The sequence below is a fragment of the Sarcophilus harrisii genome, chromosome 5, assembly GCF_902635505.1.
Source record: "Sarcophilus harrisii chromosome 5, mSarHar1.11, whole genome shotgun sequence".
NCBI lineage: Eukaryota > Metazoa > Chordata > Mammalia > Dasyuromorphia > Dasyuridae > Sarcophilus > Sarcophilus harrisii.
The window spans coordinates 93,300,246-93,321,305 of NC_045430.1; the positions used below are offsets into that span (position 1 = coordinate 93,300,246).

Here is a 21,060-nt window from a genome sequence, read left to right on the forward strand (position 1 = left end):
TTTTCTCTCCACCCACCTCCTCCCCTCCTCCCCCTCCCCCATGAACAGATAGGAAGTCCCTAGGGAGGGGGAGATTGGCTGTCTTCCCTAGAATCCAGGGAGAAAGGCAACAGGAAGACCTGACAGCCAGGTGTTTGTCCTCTCTGTGATGTTCCTACTTCACCCCCACATAGGGTAGATGGGAAGGAACTGCCCCCTGATAATTGGCAAGAGTCCAAGCAAGATTTTGGAGATTTTCAGTCGTCTGTTCCTGAAACCAAGGGCCTCCAGCCACTCCGAAGCCCCCGAAATGGCCTAATTGGTCAAAGTGCCAACAAGTCATCTGGGAAGGTGAGCTGGGGAAAAGGGGAAGGGCCAGCTGGGACCAGTAGAAATAACCTGCCCCACCACCTGCTGTTCCACTGTCTCCAAACCATGCCCCAAAGCATTCTATGGTGCTCTGTGGGGCTAGCTCTCCTTCCCCCACCCCTATCCCCACCCAGTCGAGGACCCTTATGAAAGGGCTGGCCAGTGCCAAAAATGAAGTGTTGAAGGGGCTAGGGAGGAGAGGGAGGCCTGCAGTCCCTGAGTACCTCCTCTAAATGCACAGAAGAGCAGTGAGCTGGCCCAGAGGGAAGCGGCCCCTGCCGAGGACAGACTCGCTGAGCCCATCCCAACCCCGAATTTCACAGGTCAGTAGGGTGCTGGAGGGAAGGGGGGGTTGAGGTCTCCACGCTTCTCCTTTCTTCTCTGTTTCTCCCATTCTTGGGTCCTTGAACTTCAATCCCAACCTAGCCCATGGTTGTCTTCCCTCCTCCCTCTCCACATAGTTCATTCTCCTCTGGGCCCTTCCCTCCTTTCATGACTCAATCCCTCATGAAGAGTCTCTTGGAGGGCCCACACTGTTTCATGTCAATCCCTAATACAGTATCTGGCGCACAGCAACTTCTGAAGGAATGACTGGGAATGAGGATGGTCTATCAGAATCCATTTAAGAAATACCCACTGTGCCCAGCAGAATTCTTGGTGCTGGGGTTACAAACAGAAAAATCAAGATAGGCTTTGCATTTAAGGAGCATATATTCAGCCCCAGGGGAGAACAACATATTCTCAGAGAAGTGAAAAGAGAATGCTCTGGACCCAGCTTCTTCATCTTTAGAAGTAGGAAGTTGAATTTGATAATAGCTAGCATTTGCCAATGCTGAACATATCTCTTATTTGATCCTAAAGACTGGATAGACTTGAAAGTGTCTGAGATCCAAGTCTGCGATCTTTGAAATAAAAAAAGTGATAAGGGGAGGCGGTAAGGTGGTGAGTTGAAGGACTCAGGAAAGGTCTCTTAAAAGGTGATTAGGAGGAAGTCTTTTCAGCCCAAAGTCTCTAGTTTATTTCCCAACCTTTTTTTTGATCCTCAGCCTGTAGCTCCCTAACCCGAACTCTGGACAGCGGCATTGGTACCTTCCCACCACCAGACCACGGTAGCAGCGGAGTCCCTAGCAAAAACCCACCCAAGCCAAAGCCTTCTCGCCTGGACCCACCCCCTACTGAGCATTTGTCCCGACCCTACCCCCTCACCAAGGTTCCCCAGCGGGCCAGAACACTGGATCGAGAGGTGCCTGCTGTGGAGGAGCTGCTGGTGGGCGGAAGGAACCCGAGTGTCCCTGCATTCCATGCTCTGCTTTCTCCCACTCCTAGGCACCATGGACACAAGGCCTGCACAGATGGTAGGTGTCCCATAAGAGAGGAACAAGCCTGATAATAGCTCTAGCCACCTGCTGTTTGTTCGTTCAAATCTCTGTGTGAGAGAAAGTGAGTTATCAATGATGAGCGAGGAGTCCATATCATTTCTAGGGTCATGATGAGGGAGAATGGAGTTATCCAGGCCCCTAGGGCACAGGATATTTTCTGGATTTTAAAGGCCTTGAAGTTTCATGCCCCCCAATAAGAACCTCTCTCATCTGTCCCCGAGATAGATTCCAGTGGGCACCCTGGACGGCCACCCCCAATTCAGCTCTCCAAAAACTGGACTTTCCCTAACACACGAGCTGGTGGCAACTCTTCTGACCCCTTCCTTTGTCCACCCCATCAATTAGAAGGGCTTCCCAGGACACCTCTGGTAAGAATACCCGAGTTGAAAAGAATTAAGGGCTGGAATGACTGAAGGGCAGGGTGGGGAGGCAACTGGGTGGTAGAGATGCTGAGATTAGAAGTGGGATCTATGAATTCTCCTTTCTTCTTCCTGGAGACAAGGATATAAAATAGCTTCCAAAAAGCATCTGAGAAGCTCCTTTAGATATAAATAACTTTAAGCTCTGAGCCTTTACCCATTGTTTGCCACTTCTAAAACTGTTGTCCCTTACTCTGCTTCAAGGAATGTGCTGGGCTCTAGGATGGAGCTTCTCCTCCACCTTTGCTTGTGATACATCAGTTAGGACACTTACTCTGAGTCCTTAAGAGTTGTTCTGTTCTCGCCTAAAAACCACTTAAGTGAAGAACACAATTTTTACTACAAGGTTTGGAACTGTTTCCTAAGAGACCTTTGCACCTAGGACACCCACATCTACAGAATAGCTGCTGAGTTGATTCCTGGGAACATCTACCCCACCATTCTTCCTCAGTGTCCAAGACATGGCCCCCTTGTCCTTCCCACCTTGACCTATGACTTCTATCCACTAGGTCCCCCCACTTGAGAGGAAGCAGGCTTCAGAGGGAGGCCACCCACCTCCAACAACCTCTGGCCCAACTTTTAGTGGCAGTCGTACGCCCAGCACCTCAGACATGGGAGAGGATGGACGCGCCTCCGGTGGGGGCCCTCCTGGATTGGAAACGTCAGAATCCCTCAGTGATTCTTTGTATGACTCCCTATCCTCTTGTGGGAGCCAAGGCTGAGTTGGAGAACCAAATGCTGGAAATATTCTTTGCTCACCACCCCAAACCAGAAATGGAGACAATAGATTGTACTCATAAACTTGTTTTTTGTGGACCAGAATAAGGGATTGCTCTGCTTTGGGACCTAGTTTGAAGCACATCCCCCAGGAGAAAAATAGATGGAGAAGAAGAAATTACAGTTCACCCTCCCTTCTAACCTAAATCACCCATTGGAAGGATCAGATAACTGGTCTCAACTTAGAGACTCCACCTTATCCTTTCTCTTGCTCAGAATAAGACCTTGACTTTCTGCCCCATCTTGAAACCCAGGGGCACCATATTATGGTGCTGGGCTTCCCCTCACTCTCCCACTGGCTGTCCCATCTTTGCTTCTTGGCCTCCAGTCTGATCTGACTACTCACCATTTTCTAACACTCACCTTGGATAAAGGCCAGAAAACTGTTGGTGGATTGGAAGCCAGAAGGAGGTGTCGGAGTTTGCCCTCTCTCCCCCATCTCACTTGCCCCAAGGTCTCAGTGCCCCTCTGTGGGCCTCCTTGCTCTTTGGATGGTGCTGTCCTGACCCTTACCCCATGTCTCTGGGGCTTTGTTTAGGAGGAGAGTTGTTCTGTTCTGTTTAGTTTTGTTCACATTAAAATCATTTCCTCTCTTCTCCCTTGGCTTGGCTTAATTTATCTGCTTTCTGAATGGGGCTGCACTTCTGATCTCGTCTGCTGTCAAATCCTTAATAAAACATGAAGTAGTCTTCCTTAGCTGCCACCTCCCATCTTCATCTCTCTCCCCCCCGCCCCCCCCATGACTTAGTCTACTGCCCAGGAACTAGAAACTCAGGTCTAGTTGGGAGCAAAGACATGGGGGCCTGTGGGCAAAAGTTAGGAATGGGAATTAATGATAAGAGAGAAAGAATTGGGGAGTAACTTGTTGCCCTAAAATCATGGTAGGGGACCAGAGCCCTGAGGTACCATTCTAGGGTCCTCTGTTCACAACAGAGGTGACAAGATGGGAATATCTCAGGTGGGAGCAATGTGGGCATTTTCCTGGGGAGGTGACTAGAAAAGGGATGCTGGTTCCCAACCACTCCCCACTCTGAGCAGGTATAAAGGTGGGTGTTCCTCCTCTGTTAAGCATGACACAAACTTTACTGGCCGTCATTCCTAAGGCCCTTGGCCCCCAGTCAGTTAACTAAGCAATGCTAGTGCCGCTTAAGTACCACTATGTGCTTCGGATACAAAGAAAGGCTCTCAAAGTGCACCAACTCAACTGATGGTAGGAAAATTCATTTCCAATTGGGCAAAAGACAGTAACGTCTAATCTTTTTTTTTTTAATTTTCCCAATATTTTATTTTTCTGAATATATGTAAATATAGTTTTCAACATTCATTTTTGTAATACTGTTTCAAGTTTTTCTCCCTCACCTTCCCCCTCATGTGCAATCCATGTTTGTCCTGTTGTGCAAGAAAAATCAGATGAAAGGGGGGAAAAAACCACAACAAAGAAGAAAAGCAAGTAAACAAAAAAATACTATGCTGTCTCCCACATTCACTCTCCATGGTTTTGTCTGGATTCGGATGGCATTTTCCATCCCAAGTCTATTGGAATCTTGAATCACCACCATGTCAAGTCCATCACAACTAATCATCATATAATTTTGCTGTTAGAAAATTTTGCTGTTTACAGTGTGCTCACTTCACTCAGCATCAGTTCATGTAAGTCTCTCCAGGCCTCTCAGAAATCATCCTGCTGATCATTTCTTAGAGAATAATATTATTCCATTACATTCATATACATAACTCATTCAGCCATTCTCCAATGGATGGGCATCCACTCAGTTTCCAGTTCCAATTGTAGTCAACTACAAAAAACTGCCACAAACATTTTTGCACATGTGGGTCCCCTTATCTCTTTGGGATACAGACCCAGTAGAAACACTGCTAGGTCAAAGGGTGTGCACAGAGTAACTTCTAATGTTGACAAAGGATGCTCATTCTCCCCACCCTCCCTCCTTACACTTTGAGCACCAGATTGGGAAAGAGGAGAGGGAGCCCAGGACTGGTTGGTGCCTTCTCCAGATTCCTTTTGGTAAGCAGGTTGGGAGTGGGTTTGGAGCCATCCCCAGCCTAATATTCCTCTTTTCACAATATATTCCCAAAAAGGAGCAGATAAGCCAGGGTTGATGGGGCTCCCAGAACAGGAAACTAGGGGTTGGGATATGGCTGAAAAGCACTTGATTCTATACCATCAGTGATGCTTGATAGGGGAAGAAGGAGACTGTGATTTAGGAAAGTCCATGTAGAGCACCAACCTTAAAGATCCTTTTATAGGGAACTAACATAAGAGCAATTCTTGAAGTCTGAATTTCAAATGAATTTGGTTGTTAAAAAAAAAGTTACTTTATTTTCACTAATCTCTAACTGAAATTTAACATTTCCTTCAATTGTTAATTTAAATTTTTTAAACATTTTCTGAAAACGTGTCAGATTGCCAATGGGGTCTATCTGGATGAACACAAAAATTTAAGAACTCCTGGGCTAGAAGTGAGGGTATGTTGCCAGCTTGTTTATTTTTCAATAAGATAGGTCTGTTTTAGCATAAAAACATCTTTGTCTTAACCAAAGGCCTAACCGTGTTACATTGTTTACTGTATTTCCCTTCTGCACTACCTACAACTTTGGGGATCCCCTACATATAATGAGGACATCTCATGGAGGCTCTGCCTGTGCAGGGATTGAACATCACTAATCCTATGAGCAATGCTGCCACTCCTGAGCTAGCTTTTGTTGGTAATTATTTGCATGTTAATCTCCCTCATTAGACTTTGCAATTCCTCAAAGGACTGTCTTTTGCCTTTTTATCTTCAGCCCTTAGCCCAGGATTTGGCTCTTGATAAATGTTTATTGTCATAATTTTATAACACAACTGAGACCTTAGTGCTACATGCTTCTACAACTGCCTTACTTCACTCTCAGTAACTTCTTAAGCCTTCTATCAGAAAAGGCAGAGTCAAAAGCCATCTTAATTTTCTGCAGGCCATCTATAATGGGATTTGGTTGTTTTTTTTTTTTTCGATTTTCTGGTAGTCTCTGGGAGCAGCCTTCGTTTCAGTTCAGTAATCACCACAAGAGTCGCCAGGGGTTAAAGTCCAAATCCTTTATCGTCTCCTTCACTTGGGGCTCAGCTAGTTCTGGAGGCCTTCCAGATCTTGGTTTCAGGGGAGAAGGGAAGGAGACCAGGCCAGCCACCAGGAGCCTGACTGAAAATGGAATTGAATCTTGTCCCATCCTTGCTGGCTGTTACATACTCCATTATCATAGGTGTGAATCTTGTGGAGCTAACATTAAGTACTAAGTACATGTACTGAACTAGAGAACTGTTAAGCACAATGTTAAACTAGATAACCATTGTCTCATCAATTAAACTGACTTACACCTTGTAAGAATCCTTGTTCAGAGTTCTGGCCCATAACAACCCATCCAACTTCCTGCCCTCAGAATCTCCACTTTGTAACCTGCCATACTGTCTTATAGCTGGATTTCAGAAAATCTCTGATTGTTCAAATATGCTGGTCCTTCAATCTCCCCCCTACCCCCAATCCAGTGTCTGAAAGCAAGAAAGAGGGACATCTTTAGCTGTCAGGATAATCCTTGTCCGTTGGTAGTTTAATCTTTTTTGTTTGGTGCTTCAAGGTGTTGAGGTGTAGACCACATGTTGAGGTCTACATTTGGGGTACCTAAATGAAATTAGGGTTTAGTTAAGGTCTAGTGGCAGGTTTGGGGTACAGGGAGTCAAATAGAGTTCCCCTGCAACCCCCTTGATTCGGCGCAAGGATACGGCGGTATATGAGGTCTAGTAGCGGCGCAGATTCCCAATAAAAGCATTTATTAGCCCAGAGAGCTAGATTAATAAAAGAGGTTTATTATTGAGTTTAGAAGTAGGAGATAGGTGAAGGTAGAGATAAGGAGGGCACTGGGCAGAGGGTCCAGTGGACAGAGGGTCCTCACATGGCGACCATGTTTGGAATCTCTGCAAAGAGGGGTTCCCAGTGTGGTCCTTTTAAGTCGGAGACTTAGCTCGAGGGGCTTTGGGGTATAGCTCCAAAGTTGGCTCAGATCCGGGTGGGGCTGGGACAGGTCCAGACCTTCTATTGAAATTCAAAGGGACCAGGATTTGTGAGTCAAAGGGTAATTTACATTAGCTAGGGGGGTTGGGAATCAAAGATTGGAATCTTTCCCGCATCAAAGGCAGGTCAGTCTGTGTTTTAAAAAGCGCACCATCCCCCCTCACGAGTGCAGTAATCATGTAAGGGTAGAACAGTCTCCCCTAAAGCAGAGACCATCTGAGTGTAAGTAATAATCAAAACCCAGACAAGGCTTGGGATATTGGGCACAGTCACAGCGATCCCCATAGGCTTTCCTAACTGGGTTTAAAAGGCAGCATAACAGGTATAGTTAAGTAATTTGAGCCTCTTCCAAGTTTTACTAGAGGATTTCCTCAGAACTCAATTTACCCTCAAAAAGTAGACATTGACTCTCCCACTGATTTTGAAGGATTGAAAATTATTTTCCCCTCAGTAGATGTTATCAACAAGCATTTGTGAAACACCTACTGTGTGCCAAGCGCTGCTAAATTCTGAAAATAAAAAAGTAAAAGACAGCCCCTACTTTCAAGGAGTTTGAATTTTAATGGGGGAGAAAACATGTAAACAATTGCACAAGTAACATGTACAGTATAGGATAAATTGAAGATAATCAACAGAGACAAGTTTAGCATTAAAGGGGGTCGGGAACAACTTCTTGTAGAAGGGAAGATTTTAAGAGAATTGAAGAAAGCCAGGAGTGAAGATGAGGAGGAAATTCCCCCTGAGGGACAGTCAATGATAATACAATGATAATTGAATCCATGGGAATCAATGAGATCACTAAGCAAAATAGCAGAACAGGACTCAGGACAGAACCTGAAAAAGCTCATGGTTTATGGGCATAAAGATTTGCACAAAGATCAAGAAAAAGACATTGAGATATGGTCATATAAATAAGAGGCTAATGGACAGAATCACAAAAAAAAAAAAAAATTAGAGAGGAAATGATAATGTCAAATGCTGTAGAGAGGTTAAGAAAGCTGAAGTTTGAGAAAAAGACCAATTTGTCAATATAAAAATCATCGGTAACTCTCAAAGGAGCAGTTTCAGGTGAACGAAGTCAAAGTCAAACTGTAAAGAATTAAGAAAGAAAGAGGATCTGAGCACTGTCCAGAGTGCTGCCATTGCCAAATGCCCAATGCCATTGCCATTGTCCCACTGGGCAAGGACAGTTTCTTATTAAAACAGGAAGTGCGTATTAATATTTGATGACTGATTAAAGTAGTGGAAGGTCCTCTACAAAATCTTAAGGACCTTACCACCAAAAGGTAAAAAAATGTAGTGGGAACAATAATTTCTGTCTCTATCCAGGTTAGGCTAGTTTTCCCTTGAAATGTATTAAAACCATTCTTGGGGGGTGGGGGGGGAGGAGGAGTAGCCAGTTGGTTTAGTGGACAGAGCACCAGCCCTGAAGTCAGGAGAACCTGAGGTTCAAATCTGGCCTCAGACACTGAACACCTCCTGGTTTTGTGACTTGGGCAAGTCACTTAACCTCAATTGCCTCAGGAAAAGAAAAAAAAAGCCTTAATTGGCACAGGGGACTAAGGATTCAATGACTTCTGGTCTTCTGAATATAAAAAAGCCAAGAAAAAATACAGGAATTCTCTGGTACCTGGACGGTGGACCATAATGGGCACCTCAAGAGTCTTCACTCAACTGAATCAACTTAGGATATCTTCAGTGCATACCAAGTTAAAAAAACCTTTCTTTTCTTATGGCTAAATGAACCTCCTTTTGCTAATCACTGAATGAACGACCTATGAGAATCTCATTTTACTTCTAAGATCAAAAATAAACTACCAGGGAACTGATCTGAGACAAGTCCACCTCAAAATAAATATAAAATTAGTCTGTAAAGAGCCTGGAAAGAATTACATGAAGTGATGCTTAGTGAAGTGAGGAGAACTAAAAACAAGATTATATGATGGTCAACTGTGATATAGTTGACTCTTTTCAGCAATGAGGTGATTCAAGGCAATTCCAATAGATTTGTGATGGAAAATGCTAGCGGTGATGAGGTTAGTGGCAGTGCAGAGAGTTGTGGAAATCCCCTTTTGTTTGAAGGTGCAGGTTCTTCATGAAAGAATTCACGAACCTGAAGAGTTTTACGTGGCAAAAATGGAAGTTTATTGTTAGATGAGAAGTCAGCTTTGCTAAGAGACTGACTTCTTTAGTGGTAAAATCCTATTAGGGAAATGAAGGCTGGCATTGAGAAGAGAATGCCTTCTCAGTGGGCAGGGTCCTGGCAGTAAGGCCACATTCTGCAAAGAAATGAGTAAACAGAAACTTATTATATAAGCAGATCTTGGGGGCGTGGGGGTGGCACTGGGACAGTTTGAACTGATCAGACCAGGATCTCCCAAATGAAAATTACTTTGAAGGCTTCTTCAGCCTGAATTTGAATAGAGATTGGGCTTGCCTTAGAAATGGCCCAGTCAATTAACCTGTCTGGAAAGATAAGCTTCCCAGGAGGGCCTGAGGCTCAAATCTCGCTTCTTTATAGATAAAAGGTACATAATTTTAGAGTGTTAATTTTACAGATTAAAGGGAACACAATTTCACACTCCCATCATCAGCATTCAGAGAGACTGTGGATCAAAGCATAGTATTTTCCACCTTTGTGGTGTTGTGTGTTTGTTTTTATTCTTTTTCATTTTTTCCCTTTTCAATTTTTTTTTTTTTTTTTGCACAGTATGATGAATATAGAAACGTGTTTAGAAGAATTGCTCATGGTTAACTTATAATGGATTGCTTGCTGTCTTAGGAACAGATAGAGAGGGAGAAAAATTTGGAACACAAGGTTTTGCAAAAGTGTTGAAAATTATCTTTGCATGCATTTAGAAAAACAAAATATTATTTTAAAAATTAGTCTGCAAATGCAATTCATAAATGGCATGGATAATTATCTCTAAAGTCTGGTTCACCCCTCTCCAAGGGAGATTGAGATTTCTGACTTGAAGGAAGCAGGAAAAATTCTGTGACTGGACACTTGATCTTTCCCCCACCTTTCTCCACAAGTAGCATCTGGGTAGAATTATATTAACTATCCACCTCAAATTTCTCTGGTCTAGGGATATAATACTTAGGGGCTCAAAAGGAAACTTGCCTCTTGCCACTCGTAAGGGCAAAGATAATCCTTCACTTACATTGCCCAACTATATTGTTCCTTTCTTCCAGATGTTGATTATACAAGTTACCATTGATACTTTTAACCGTTGGGCGGGGGCCTGAAACTTTGTCCTCCTTTTTGGGGAGAATTCCTGAGTCTCAAACTCTCCTAGCCTCTGGGGAGAGGCCATAAGGGAAACTCCCAAGATAAGTAATCTCTTTTCAATTAGAAATCTAGGCCTGGGATATTGTCAACATTGAGTGACAAACTCCCAATTAAATAATCTCATTTAATTTTGAATTGATGTTAATGCTGTAAAGTTACCCATGCATATAACCTGTAAATAAAAGGCTATTAAATTAAATAATAATAATAATAATAATAATTTTGAATTGAATTGAAGCCCCAAGCCTCAGACTAATAAAAGACAACTCTGAACCCCAAATCTTCTCAGGCATCCTAAACAGGATTATGCCCACTGGTGAAGATATTTTCTTCTCAGTGTAACTCACCTTTGCTTATTCCCTGTCGACTAAGAAGGCTGACTTTCTAGCAAGCTATCTTCTTAGTGGAAATAAAATTCCTTTTGCGACAGACTTCAGGTTTTTGAATTCTTTCTGGGGCTCCGACCAGAGGGGATCTCCCACCCCAATTCTCGCATGTCATCACCATCACAGAAAGTAAAAAGTTGGTAAACCCAATTATCCAAACAAAATAGCAAACAAATATTGAAGTTCTTCAGATTGTCACATGACAGAAAATACAAAAGTTTCTTCTGGGAGCAAGATAAGATCTTAGCTCAAAATAGAGGATCTCATCCAAAGGGAAATTCTTCAGTCTTCCAGGGAGCCAAACTGGAAATCAGGAATATATAGAAAGGCTGATTTCCCCTACAGGTCTGCAGTTTCTCTCTCCACTTGTGTCTCTGCCAAAGCACTGACACCAATTTTATTCCTTATACAAGTATGCAGCACTGCCTCAGTATTCTGTCCACTAATCTGGAGTCACATCTTCTTTGATTACTACTGATATTATGCACATACTACAGCTACATTTATTTGTTGGTTGTAAATTGTTTTGCTGTTCCTTATTTCCATATACCTTAATATTTAAGCATCTTATTTCATAAGCTACTGACAGAATGCAATTGTGTTGATATGCTTATTTGCTTGTGTTCTATAGTTTTGAATGTACTGTTGTGATATAAGCAAATATCAATTCTTGCATGTAGCTTAAACATGAATTACTGAAGCACCCTGTCAAATGATGCTTTGTGTTGTGCAATATCTATTACATATACTATTTAAGCATATTTCCTGTAGAGGGGACCCTGAGATAATTTACTTAGGATGCTGGAATAATTACCATGATATTTTAAGCATTAATTCTTTGCTGCTTATGCTATAGATTTGCAAATGATACATATGCTGTAGGTAATTTTTGAAGAGTCTGCAAAATTTTCTTGGTCACTCTTGCTGGGAAAAGATAACAGAACTTTTGACCACACCCAGAAGGGTGTGATTCAAATGTACTTGGGAGGAGGTCCTTACTGCTGCTCATGTGATAAGACTGACATTGACTTCCATGTTTGCTGTCCCTCACCTTTGGAAGGAAGGAATTATAAATAAAAGATGGAGAAAGATGAATTGAGAAAGAAGTGAGCATACAGAAAGAATGTGTTGAAGCTGTCACAAATGAGAGGCAGAGTTTGGAGAGACAGACAAAACAGGCTCCACAAAGAGAGGCACAGAGAATTACTTGGAAAGGAAGTCATACCCCTAAAGAAGTAAACTGACAAGGAATTAGAAGGGGAGGAGAGAATTATAGCAGCCTTCTCAATAAGTTTGATTGACCAAACAGCTTAGCTACCAACCTCTCTGGCTTCTCCCTCCACTTACTTTTTTTCTTTGTTTTCATACAGTTTCAATTTTTAGCTTAGTTCCACCTCCTCTATGAAGTTTACTCAGATCTTTCTTCAACTGAAAGTGGATTCTTCCTCTTTATCTTTTCCTAGAGACTTGTCTTTATTCTTATCACATTTTATCTTGAATTCATGCCATATCTGCCCTTCTCTCTATACCTTGCAAGGAAGAATTATGTTGTTCTTTCATCATCAAATTCTTAGTACCCAGATAATTTTCTTACACAGAACATACATACACAACACACATGCACACAAACATAAATGCATATATATAATATATATGTAGAATTATAATGATTTTTTGCATTACCTGTATTTCCCCCTGCTATAAATATTCTGAAATGTTTATTTTTATTATTGACTTTTTTTTATTATTGACTTTATATCTAGCAATGGAATCTCTGGATCAAAGAGTATGGCCATTTTAGTCACTTTTGACTAAATTAGTCAATTCCAAAATTTTGTTTTGTCCAAATTTATCCAAATATTGTGTAAAATATTTGCACCAATTCACAAATCCACCAACAATGTATTAATGATGAGGTTCAGCGCAGGGCAGGGAGTTGTGGGAACCCCCTTCTGGTCAGCACACGTCCTTTGTAAATGAAAATTGTGAAATGAAATTTTGTGAAATGTCCATTTCTGTCCATCATTGACCAATTGGAACTGAGTTAGATCTTCTCTTTGTTGAAGAAATCCACTTCCATCAGATGTATTGCCTAATTTTAAAGATTTAACTATATCAGTCTTTTGTTCTAAATACTACTTTTGTCCATCTCATTTAGTATTTATTTTTGATATGTTCTGTTTAATCTTGAAAAGCTGGCAGTCCCCAAGGACAGAGATGGACAAGAAAACCACACAAATAGCTGAAGAACACAAACTATGAGCAGAAGGCATGTACCAGAGGTACGGAGACTGCTGAGCCTTTTACAGGTCTAGCACTATCACCTTGTGGCTCGGCAAGGAAAGGCAGAGCCCACAGTATATCCCTTGGCCTTAGTGGTGCTGGTCTTAACTACCCACCAGAAAGGAAGGATAATCAAACTTAGAGCCAGAATTGTCAGTATAATGAAAGAAAAACAGTTCAGCCTAAGGAAAAGTTATCTTTGGAGAGGACGCAGCACATCCACCTCAAGTGTAACCCTTATGAACCATTCCGGGATAGGGAATGATTATGACACACTGAGAAGCTGAAGGAAGGACAGGATATATGGGGGTCTCCTACAGGGCAAAGCTTGGTAGTTCCCACTATATCTTTCCTCTGGGGTGTTAGGTGTGTTTGGGGAAGACTAGTACCTCTGGCTGGAAGCTGTTGTGCCTTTTACAAGGCAGCTTTCCACCTTTGGTATTTACCTGACTCACCTCTCACCTGAGGTTCCAAACAGCTAGCATGCACAGCAGCCATACTCCACTAAACCATTTTGGCAGATGGGCTAAACCAGGTTAAGGATAACCAAAGGGTCTCAAAAACTACTAAGACAAGGGGATGTCTATCCTAGACTTGGAAAGGCTTCCCCTGGTGGAATGGGCAGATGAATTTGTCCCAAAGGCCATGAAAGCAGGTAAAGCTTAGAACTAGTATAGACACTGAAGACCCCAAAGTCATCCACTGCATCTTGAATTATCACCAATCATCTTGACTCTGTCCTGCCACTGGACAATGGTGGCTTCTTTTTTTTAAATAAAGCTTTTTTACTTTCAAAATATATGCCCGGATAACTTTACAACATTGACCCTTGCATATCCTTGTGTTTCAGATTTTCTCCTCCTTCCTCCAATCCCTCCCCTGGATGGCAAGCAATTCAATATATGTTAAATGTGTTAAAATATATGTTAAATAATGGCTTTAGAAGAGAGAATGAGGCTGACAACTTCATGCATCTCTGTCTCAAATCCAATTTACATCAGAAGGTCAAATGGGTGGTATTTAAATTTTGTTAGATACTTTTCAATTTTTTGTTATATTTTGTATATACGTCAGAAACTATTCATTGGATTAGACCAATTAATAGTTCTACCACAAATACATTAGTATGTCTGCTTTATCTTTTTAGTTTTCTTTTAATGGAAGAAGATGGCAAAACAACCACAACAGGAAAGGGGACAGAGAAAGAGAGTACTCTGATGTTTCCAATGCAGGATAAAAATGATTAGAGTCACAAACTGCATTTTCAAGGCCTGAATTGGATATCTATCTATAGGAACCTCTCAAACTCAATTTTTTCTTCTGTAGAATGAACAATTTGTTCCAATAGCCATGAAGGCAGGTGAAACAGATGTGAAATGCTTAGAGCTTGGTTAGATGCCGAAGACCCCAAGGTCATCCACTGCATCTTGAATTATCACCAGTTGTCTTGACTCTGTCCTGCCAATGGACAATAGTGGCTTTAGAAGAGAGAATGAGGTTGAAAACTTCGTGCACCTCTGTCTAATTTAAATCTAATTTACCCATGAATCAAAAGACATCACTGTAGCATCTCTTAACGCTACCCTAACCTTGTAGCTCCCCTTAGAGCTACTCTTAATGCACACCCCTCAGTGGCACAACTAGACCACCCTTATCCGTCTTCAGGCACCAACCCGGATCCCACAGGCAGAGACTGACCAGGAGGTAGGGGTGAAATGAAAAAGAACTTTATTCTTAGATAGCATATATTCATATCCCTCTGAGGATGGAACCTCTCATCCCTCAGGTGTTCCCACAGGCCTTGAGCCACATTCCTTGCTTTCAGAGGCTTTTAAACCCTTACATCTCCCCCTCTTTTATTAATAAAACTGAGAGTTCTCATGTTGATGAATGAGAAGCTCTTCCATAAGCACCTCTAAAGAATTTTCTAAGAATATGTATAAAGCATCCTAGCAAAATAAGCAAAAGCAAAAGAAGCAACAATACAAAAATGGCTACATAGAACCCATGGGATACAATAGAAGGAACTGGGAAAGCAAGTATGATGGATCCAATCACTAAGCCAGTCTGGCAAGGGTAGTCATCTCTCTGCTACAGTGCTGTTTCTGGAGTTTCTTGGGTTGTCTCCTCTTCTTTTTCAGCCCCTGTTTTAATAGGGGCAGCTTTCCTTGTTCTTTCTGGAATCCAGCAGCCTTCCTCATCAGGACCTGGAACACATAAATATTCCAGCCCTCTCCAAGGTACTAAGGATGGACCTTGCCAATGTCCCTCCTCGTCCTTCCAAAGGACCTTTTGAATGTTCTCTGGTGCTTGAAGTTCTGTTTTCATGGGGCCTAGTTTTCTGTCCTGTCTATAAGATTGTGCCAAATGTATCATTCCTGGAGAGAGGCTGTTATCCCCATCAAAGCACAAAAAATTGTAAGTATATAAGGTCTTATCCACATTCACCTGTGTGGGCTATCAGGGGTTCTGTCTACTTCCTCCCCCTTTCTGTTTAATAATGAAGGGCCTTCAGAGTATGATGGGTCCATTCCACTAGGGCCTGACCCTGTGGATTATGGGAAATCCCTGTAACATGTTTAATGGTGAATGTGGCAAGGAAGGTGGCTTTCTGCTTAGAGGTATAAGTGGGACCATTGTTGGTCTTTATGGTATTAGGAACTCTGTGAGAGGAGAAGCAACTATACAAATGTTTAATGACCAAAGGAATGTTCTCACAGGAGGCCAATGTGGCCCAAAGGAATTTAGGAAAAATGTCAATACAAACCTGCATGGCCACACGGCCCACATGTGTCACATCCATTTGCCACAAATCACTGGGGAATAACCCCAGGGATTAACTCCTTTACTAGGTGGAGGAAGGAGAAACGGAACACACAGAACACATTGCTCACTGTTCCCAGGTAAGGCCATAAAGGCAATGTAGAGAATTAGCGGGTAAGTGGAGAAAATCATGGACACGTTCAGGGGGTGTGGTGACCGTGAAAGGGAGCATTGCAAAGCATGGTCCGCCACCTCATTGCCTGCAAATACGCCTCCTGTATAGCATTGGTGAGAGTATCCATTCAGGAAGTAAATGGGATGTTTCCTAGTCTATAAAATCAGCTGCAATTCAGCAAGAAGGTTAGCAATTGAATTCTGAGGTTGTAAGACAGCATCCTCAATGCCTCTGAGCACTTGGACAACATATAAGCAAATATGATGTTAATGGGCTCTGGGTATCTCTTACATCCTTTCAAGATGTCATATAAAAGCTACATTAAAGAAATAGGAATAGGGACATGAGCTCTTAACCATTGAATTTGTCCAACTAGTTTCTGAAATCGGTTCAGAGTATTCACCTTGTCTAAGTGTAAGTTAGGTATCTGATTAGTCCCTGTAGAAGTCCCCATGCGGAGCCCCAGGTAAATGATGAGATAGTTATGTTGGAGCGAGAACACTTTTGGTCTCTTTAAGCAGGACAGAGAGATCTCTCCCACTGCTCACTGATAATAGTATATCATCCATCTAATGCAGTATCCTGGCATGAAGTCACACCTTCCTAATTGGCTCTCACACTTGTGCTAAGTAGGCCTGACACAAGGTGGGGCTACAACACATCCCTTGGGGGAGAACTTTGCATCGGTAGCACAGATCAGGCCCTGCATTGTTTATAGAGAGGATGGCAAAAGCAAATCTTTTCTTATCCCCTGGGGACAGAGGGATGGAGAAGAAACAATCTTGTATGTCTGTTACTGTAACTGGCCGGCCGGTGGGTACTAGGTTAGGAGATGGTATGGAGGCTGTAGGGCTCCCATAGGTTCAATAGTAGCATTAACGGCCCTAAGGTCCACTAACATTCTGAATTTTCCAGATTTTTTCTTTATAATAAATACAGGGCTATTCCATGGGCTGGACATTGGTTCTATATACCCGGTCTTCAACTGTTATTGCACAATTTCACGTAAGGCTTGGGCTTTATCAGCTGAGAAAAGCCATTGGGGTACCCAAACTGAGGTGTTAGATTTTCATGTTAATGTTGTGGGTGTGATATGAAAGGTGGTGCCCAAGCACCCAATGACCCCAATTAAAAATCCTGTGGAGATGGTATATGAACTGATGCCCCACAGGCCTTCAATATGTCCCTGCCCCATAGATTGTACCTGAGACCTGGGACCACCAGGGGTTGGAATATCCCCTGTTTGCCTGCAAACTGCCAGGGCAGGTCTTCTGCTGTAACCCCTTTAGATATAGCAGCTGCGAGGGCATCCATTGGAAAGGCACTGGAACCGACATTCTCACATCTCTTTATCATCTCTCCCAGGCCAGCCTCCCCATCTAAAGTGAGCACGGCCTTCTGGCAGTTAGTTTTAGTATTCTCCCCTGCCAAATTCTGTATAAGGAGGCCAGTGGCTTCTTCTCTGCCCACTGACCTCTCAGTCATCTGTAGGCAGGCCACAAAAATCATCTGGGCCCTGCTTAATTCTAGTCATTGAGGGCCTCTGCTTTCCAGAAGCTTGAATTTTGCTAAATTCTCTTTGGGCACTTTGGGACACAGCTGCATATACTGCTGCACTATATTGCATTTGATCCTCATTTCTTTTATACTTTACAGCTTTCTGTATCATTTGTCCTAAACTTGTCTGGGAATCTCCAAAGCCCCCACAAAGGGGCACAGAGGGAGCGTACAAGAGACATCTTTTCAGGGAGGGCAGGGGATAGGGGAAAAGGCCATGCCTTGGAGAGAGAGGCGACCTTCCCTCTGTTTGGTTTCTCCTCCCTCTTCTTATCACTGTCTTTTTTCTCAAGGTCATATGTCCCTTGTTTATTTTCTCATTACTCATCTTATCCCTGCCTCCTCCTGTTCCATCACTTCCTCACCACGTCTTCCTGTGACATCACATCCACCTTGTTTTCTTGTTTACTTCCTGATTCTTTCCCACAGCTAACTACTGCTGGCTCCATTTTATGGGCACGGCTGGTCCCGGTGATTGCTGGTTTATGACCCTTATTTGTTTTATGACCCTCCGTTTGCACTACCTTCTACTTTCCACTTTTAAAAATCCATTTTCAATCCTGCTTGCTTTACTCTTCTATAAACTTCTTTCCCCAGCACCTACTGGTCTGGGATCCTCACAATAATTTGTCCCGTTTCCTAACTTTCTACTCAGAGTTCTGTCTCTCTTCCCACCTGTAGGTCTGCTACAAGGTGAGGTCCTAGCCAAAACTGTCCCTGTTCAGGTGCCACTTGTAACGTTCCCCTTTGGGCTACTCTAACCTTTGGGCTACTCTAATCGGTGGCACGGCTAGGCTACACTTACCTGTCTTTGGGCACCAATCCAGATCCCACATAGACAAGACTGACCAGGAGACGGGGGTGAAGTGAGAAGGAACTTTATTTTTATATAGCATATATTTATACCTCCCCTTACCCCCCCCCCCCCAGGATCTGGGGGAAGGGGGAGGTACTCTAGGAACCTGGCATAATGGGATTAGCCCAAGAAGAAGGAGGGAGGCGGGCTAGGCTTTGAGAGCACTAAGGAGGAGACGTGGCACCTGGGGTCAGACATCACCTCTTGGGGCTATTCCCCACCTCCATGTAGTATTCACCTGCACCTCGGAACCTCTCATCCCTCAGGTCCTCCCACATGCCTTGAGCTGCATTCCTTGCTCCTCCAGGCTTTTTAACTCTTACACATCACCATACTCTGATATAACAATGTCAATTTGGTCTTCTTCCAGTACAAAGGAAAACAATCAATCTTTCCTCTGGGACAAAGCCTCCATCACCAATAAATTTCTTTAAAAAAAAATGTTTTTATTGAACTAAATAAAAATTTAAAAAATAGAAAAAGACAGAATGGAAAAATAAAAAACCAAACCAAAAAATTGTTATATGCCCAGCAGAACATCAAGGGGGATCTCAAGATCTATAACAATAAATTTCCATTTCAAGAAGCACATATAATAAAAGAAATTATATTCATGAGCTTCCATCTTTTCTTGTAGGTTACATCAATAAATTTCTAATCATAAGTCAGTATACATGGTCTAACAATGCATATTCATTTGAAAAAGGTCTTATTAGAGGCAGTGAACAGTCAAGTAGTTATCCCTATCACTTCTAAGATCATATGTAAAATTCTATTTGGTCTTCAAAGCTTCTCATAATCTTCCTTCCCTTTCTGTTTTTTTTTTATATCTTACAGCTCCAAATATACTCCAATCATCTTGCTATTATTCAAATACAACTCCATTCTTTCACTCCAGGCATTTTTACTCATGCCCAGAATTCTTTTCTTCATCTGTGCCCTGGTTTCCCTGAAGTCCAAGCTTAAATCTCACTTCTCCAGGAATCCTTGAGAGCAAAAATTGTCTTTTGCCTTTCTTTAAATCCTCAGAGATAAGTACATAGTAGCTACTTAATAAATACTGACTGGAAGGAGTTTGGAATGTTCACTCTGTTCCAAATTTTTTTTTTTTTTAATTAAAGCTTTTTCTTTTCTTTTTTCTTCTTTTTTTTCCCCCCTGAGGCAATTGGGGTTAAGTGATTTACCCAGGGTTGCACAGCTAGGAAGTATTAAGTGTCTGAGGTCAGATTTGAACTCAGGTTCTCCTGACTTCAGGGCTGGTGCTCTGTCCACTGCACCACTTACCTGCCCCCAAGCTTTTTATTTTCAAAACATATGTATAGAAAATTGTCAACATTTACTCTTGCAAAACTTTGTTTTCCAAATTTTTCCCCCTCCCTTCCTCCCATCCCTTAGAAGGCAAGTAATCCAATACATGTGTAATTCTATACATTTCCATAAATATCATTCTGCACAAGAAAAATCAGATCAAAAAGGAAGAACAAATAAGGAAACAAAATACTACTGGGCTTATATCCCAAAGAAATATTAAAGAAGGGAAAGAGACCTGTATGTGCCAAAATGTTTGTGTCAGCCCTGTTTGTAGTGGCAAGAAACTGGAAATTAAATGGGTGCCCATCAATTAGAGAATGGTTGGGTAAATTGTGGCATATGAATGTTATGGAATATTATTTTCTGTAAGAAATGACCATCAGGATAAATACAGAGAGACTTGGAGAGACTTACATGAACTGATGCTCAGTGAAATGAGCAGAACCACCAGATCATTATACACTTCAACAACAATACTGTATGAGGATGTATTCTGATGGAAGTGGATATCTTCGACAAAGAGAAGATCCAATTCAGTTCCAATTGATCAATGATGGACAGAATCAACTACACCCAGAGAAGGAACACTGGGAAATGAATGTGAACTACTTGCATTTTTGTTTTTCTTCCCAGGTTATATTTACCTTCTGAATCCAATTCTTCTTGTGCAACAGAACTGTATGGAGCTGCACACATATATTGTATCTAAGATATACTTTAACATGTTTAACATGTATGAGATTGCCTGCCATCCAGGGAAGGAGGTGAAGGGAGAGAAGTGAGTGCAAGGGACAATGTTGCAAAAATTATCCAAGCATATGTTCTGTCAATAAAAAGCTATAATAAAAAAAAATACATGTTGTAATGTTTAAAAAAAAAAAAAAAAAAAGGAAACAAAGTGCAAGCAAACAACAAAAAGAGTGAAAATGCTAAGTTATGATCCATACTCAGTCCCCACAGTTCTCTCTCTGGGTGTAGATGGCTCTCTTGGAACTGGCCTACATCATCTCATTGGTGAAAAAAAGCCACATCCATCAGAATTGATCATCATATAATCTTTTTATTGCTGTATACAATGCTCTCCTGGTTCTATTCATCTCACTTAGCATCAATTCACGTAAGTCTCTCCAGGACTCTCTGAATTCATCCTGCTGATCATTTCTTATAGAACAATAATATCCCATAACATTCATATGCCACAATTTATTCAGCCATTCTCCAATTGATGGGCATCCACTCAGTTTCCAGTTTCTTGCCACTACAAAAAGGGCTGCCACAAACATTTTTGTACATGTGGGTCCTTTTCCCTCCTTTAAAATCTCTCTGGGATATAGGTTCAGTAAAGACACTTCTGGATCAAAGGGTATGCACAGTTTGATAGTCCTTTGGACATAGTTCTATGTAGAAGGCCAGAACTCTGAAAAGGTGTATTTAAATCTAAGTCAGCAAGGTA

General features: G+C 42.1%; 1 protein-coding gene across 6 annotated transcripts in view; it reads left to right on the top strand.

The window, feature by feature from the left end:
* Window positions 1-3,521, top strand: part of NCKAP5L (NCK associated protein 5 like) — a 48,962-nt gene extending 45,441 nt beyond the window's left edge. For 5 of the 6 annotated variants that reach the window (XM_031937932.1, XM_031937931.1, XM_023504260.2 and 2 more), the window contains 5 exons: window positions 174-330; window positions 590-671; window positions 1,395-1,703; window positions 1,953-2,095; window positions 2,656-3,521. In XM_031937932.1, the coding sequence (XP_031793792.1) occupies window positions 174-330; window positions 590-671; window positions 1,395-1,703; window positions 1,953-2,095; window positions 2,656-2,868 (904 nt within the window). In that variant the 3' untranslated portion in view covers window positions 2,869-3,521. The remainder of the gene's footprint in view (window positions 1-173; window positions 331-589; window positions 672-1,394; window positions 1,704-1,952; window positions 2,096-2,655) is intronic. The other variant, XM_023504263.2, reaches the window with a different exon arrangement.
* Window positions 3,522-21,060: the final 17,539 nt, after the last annotated feature.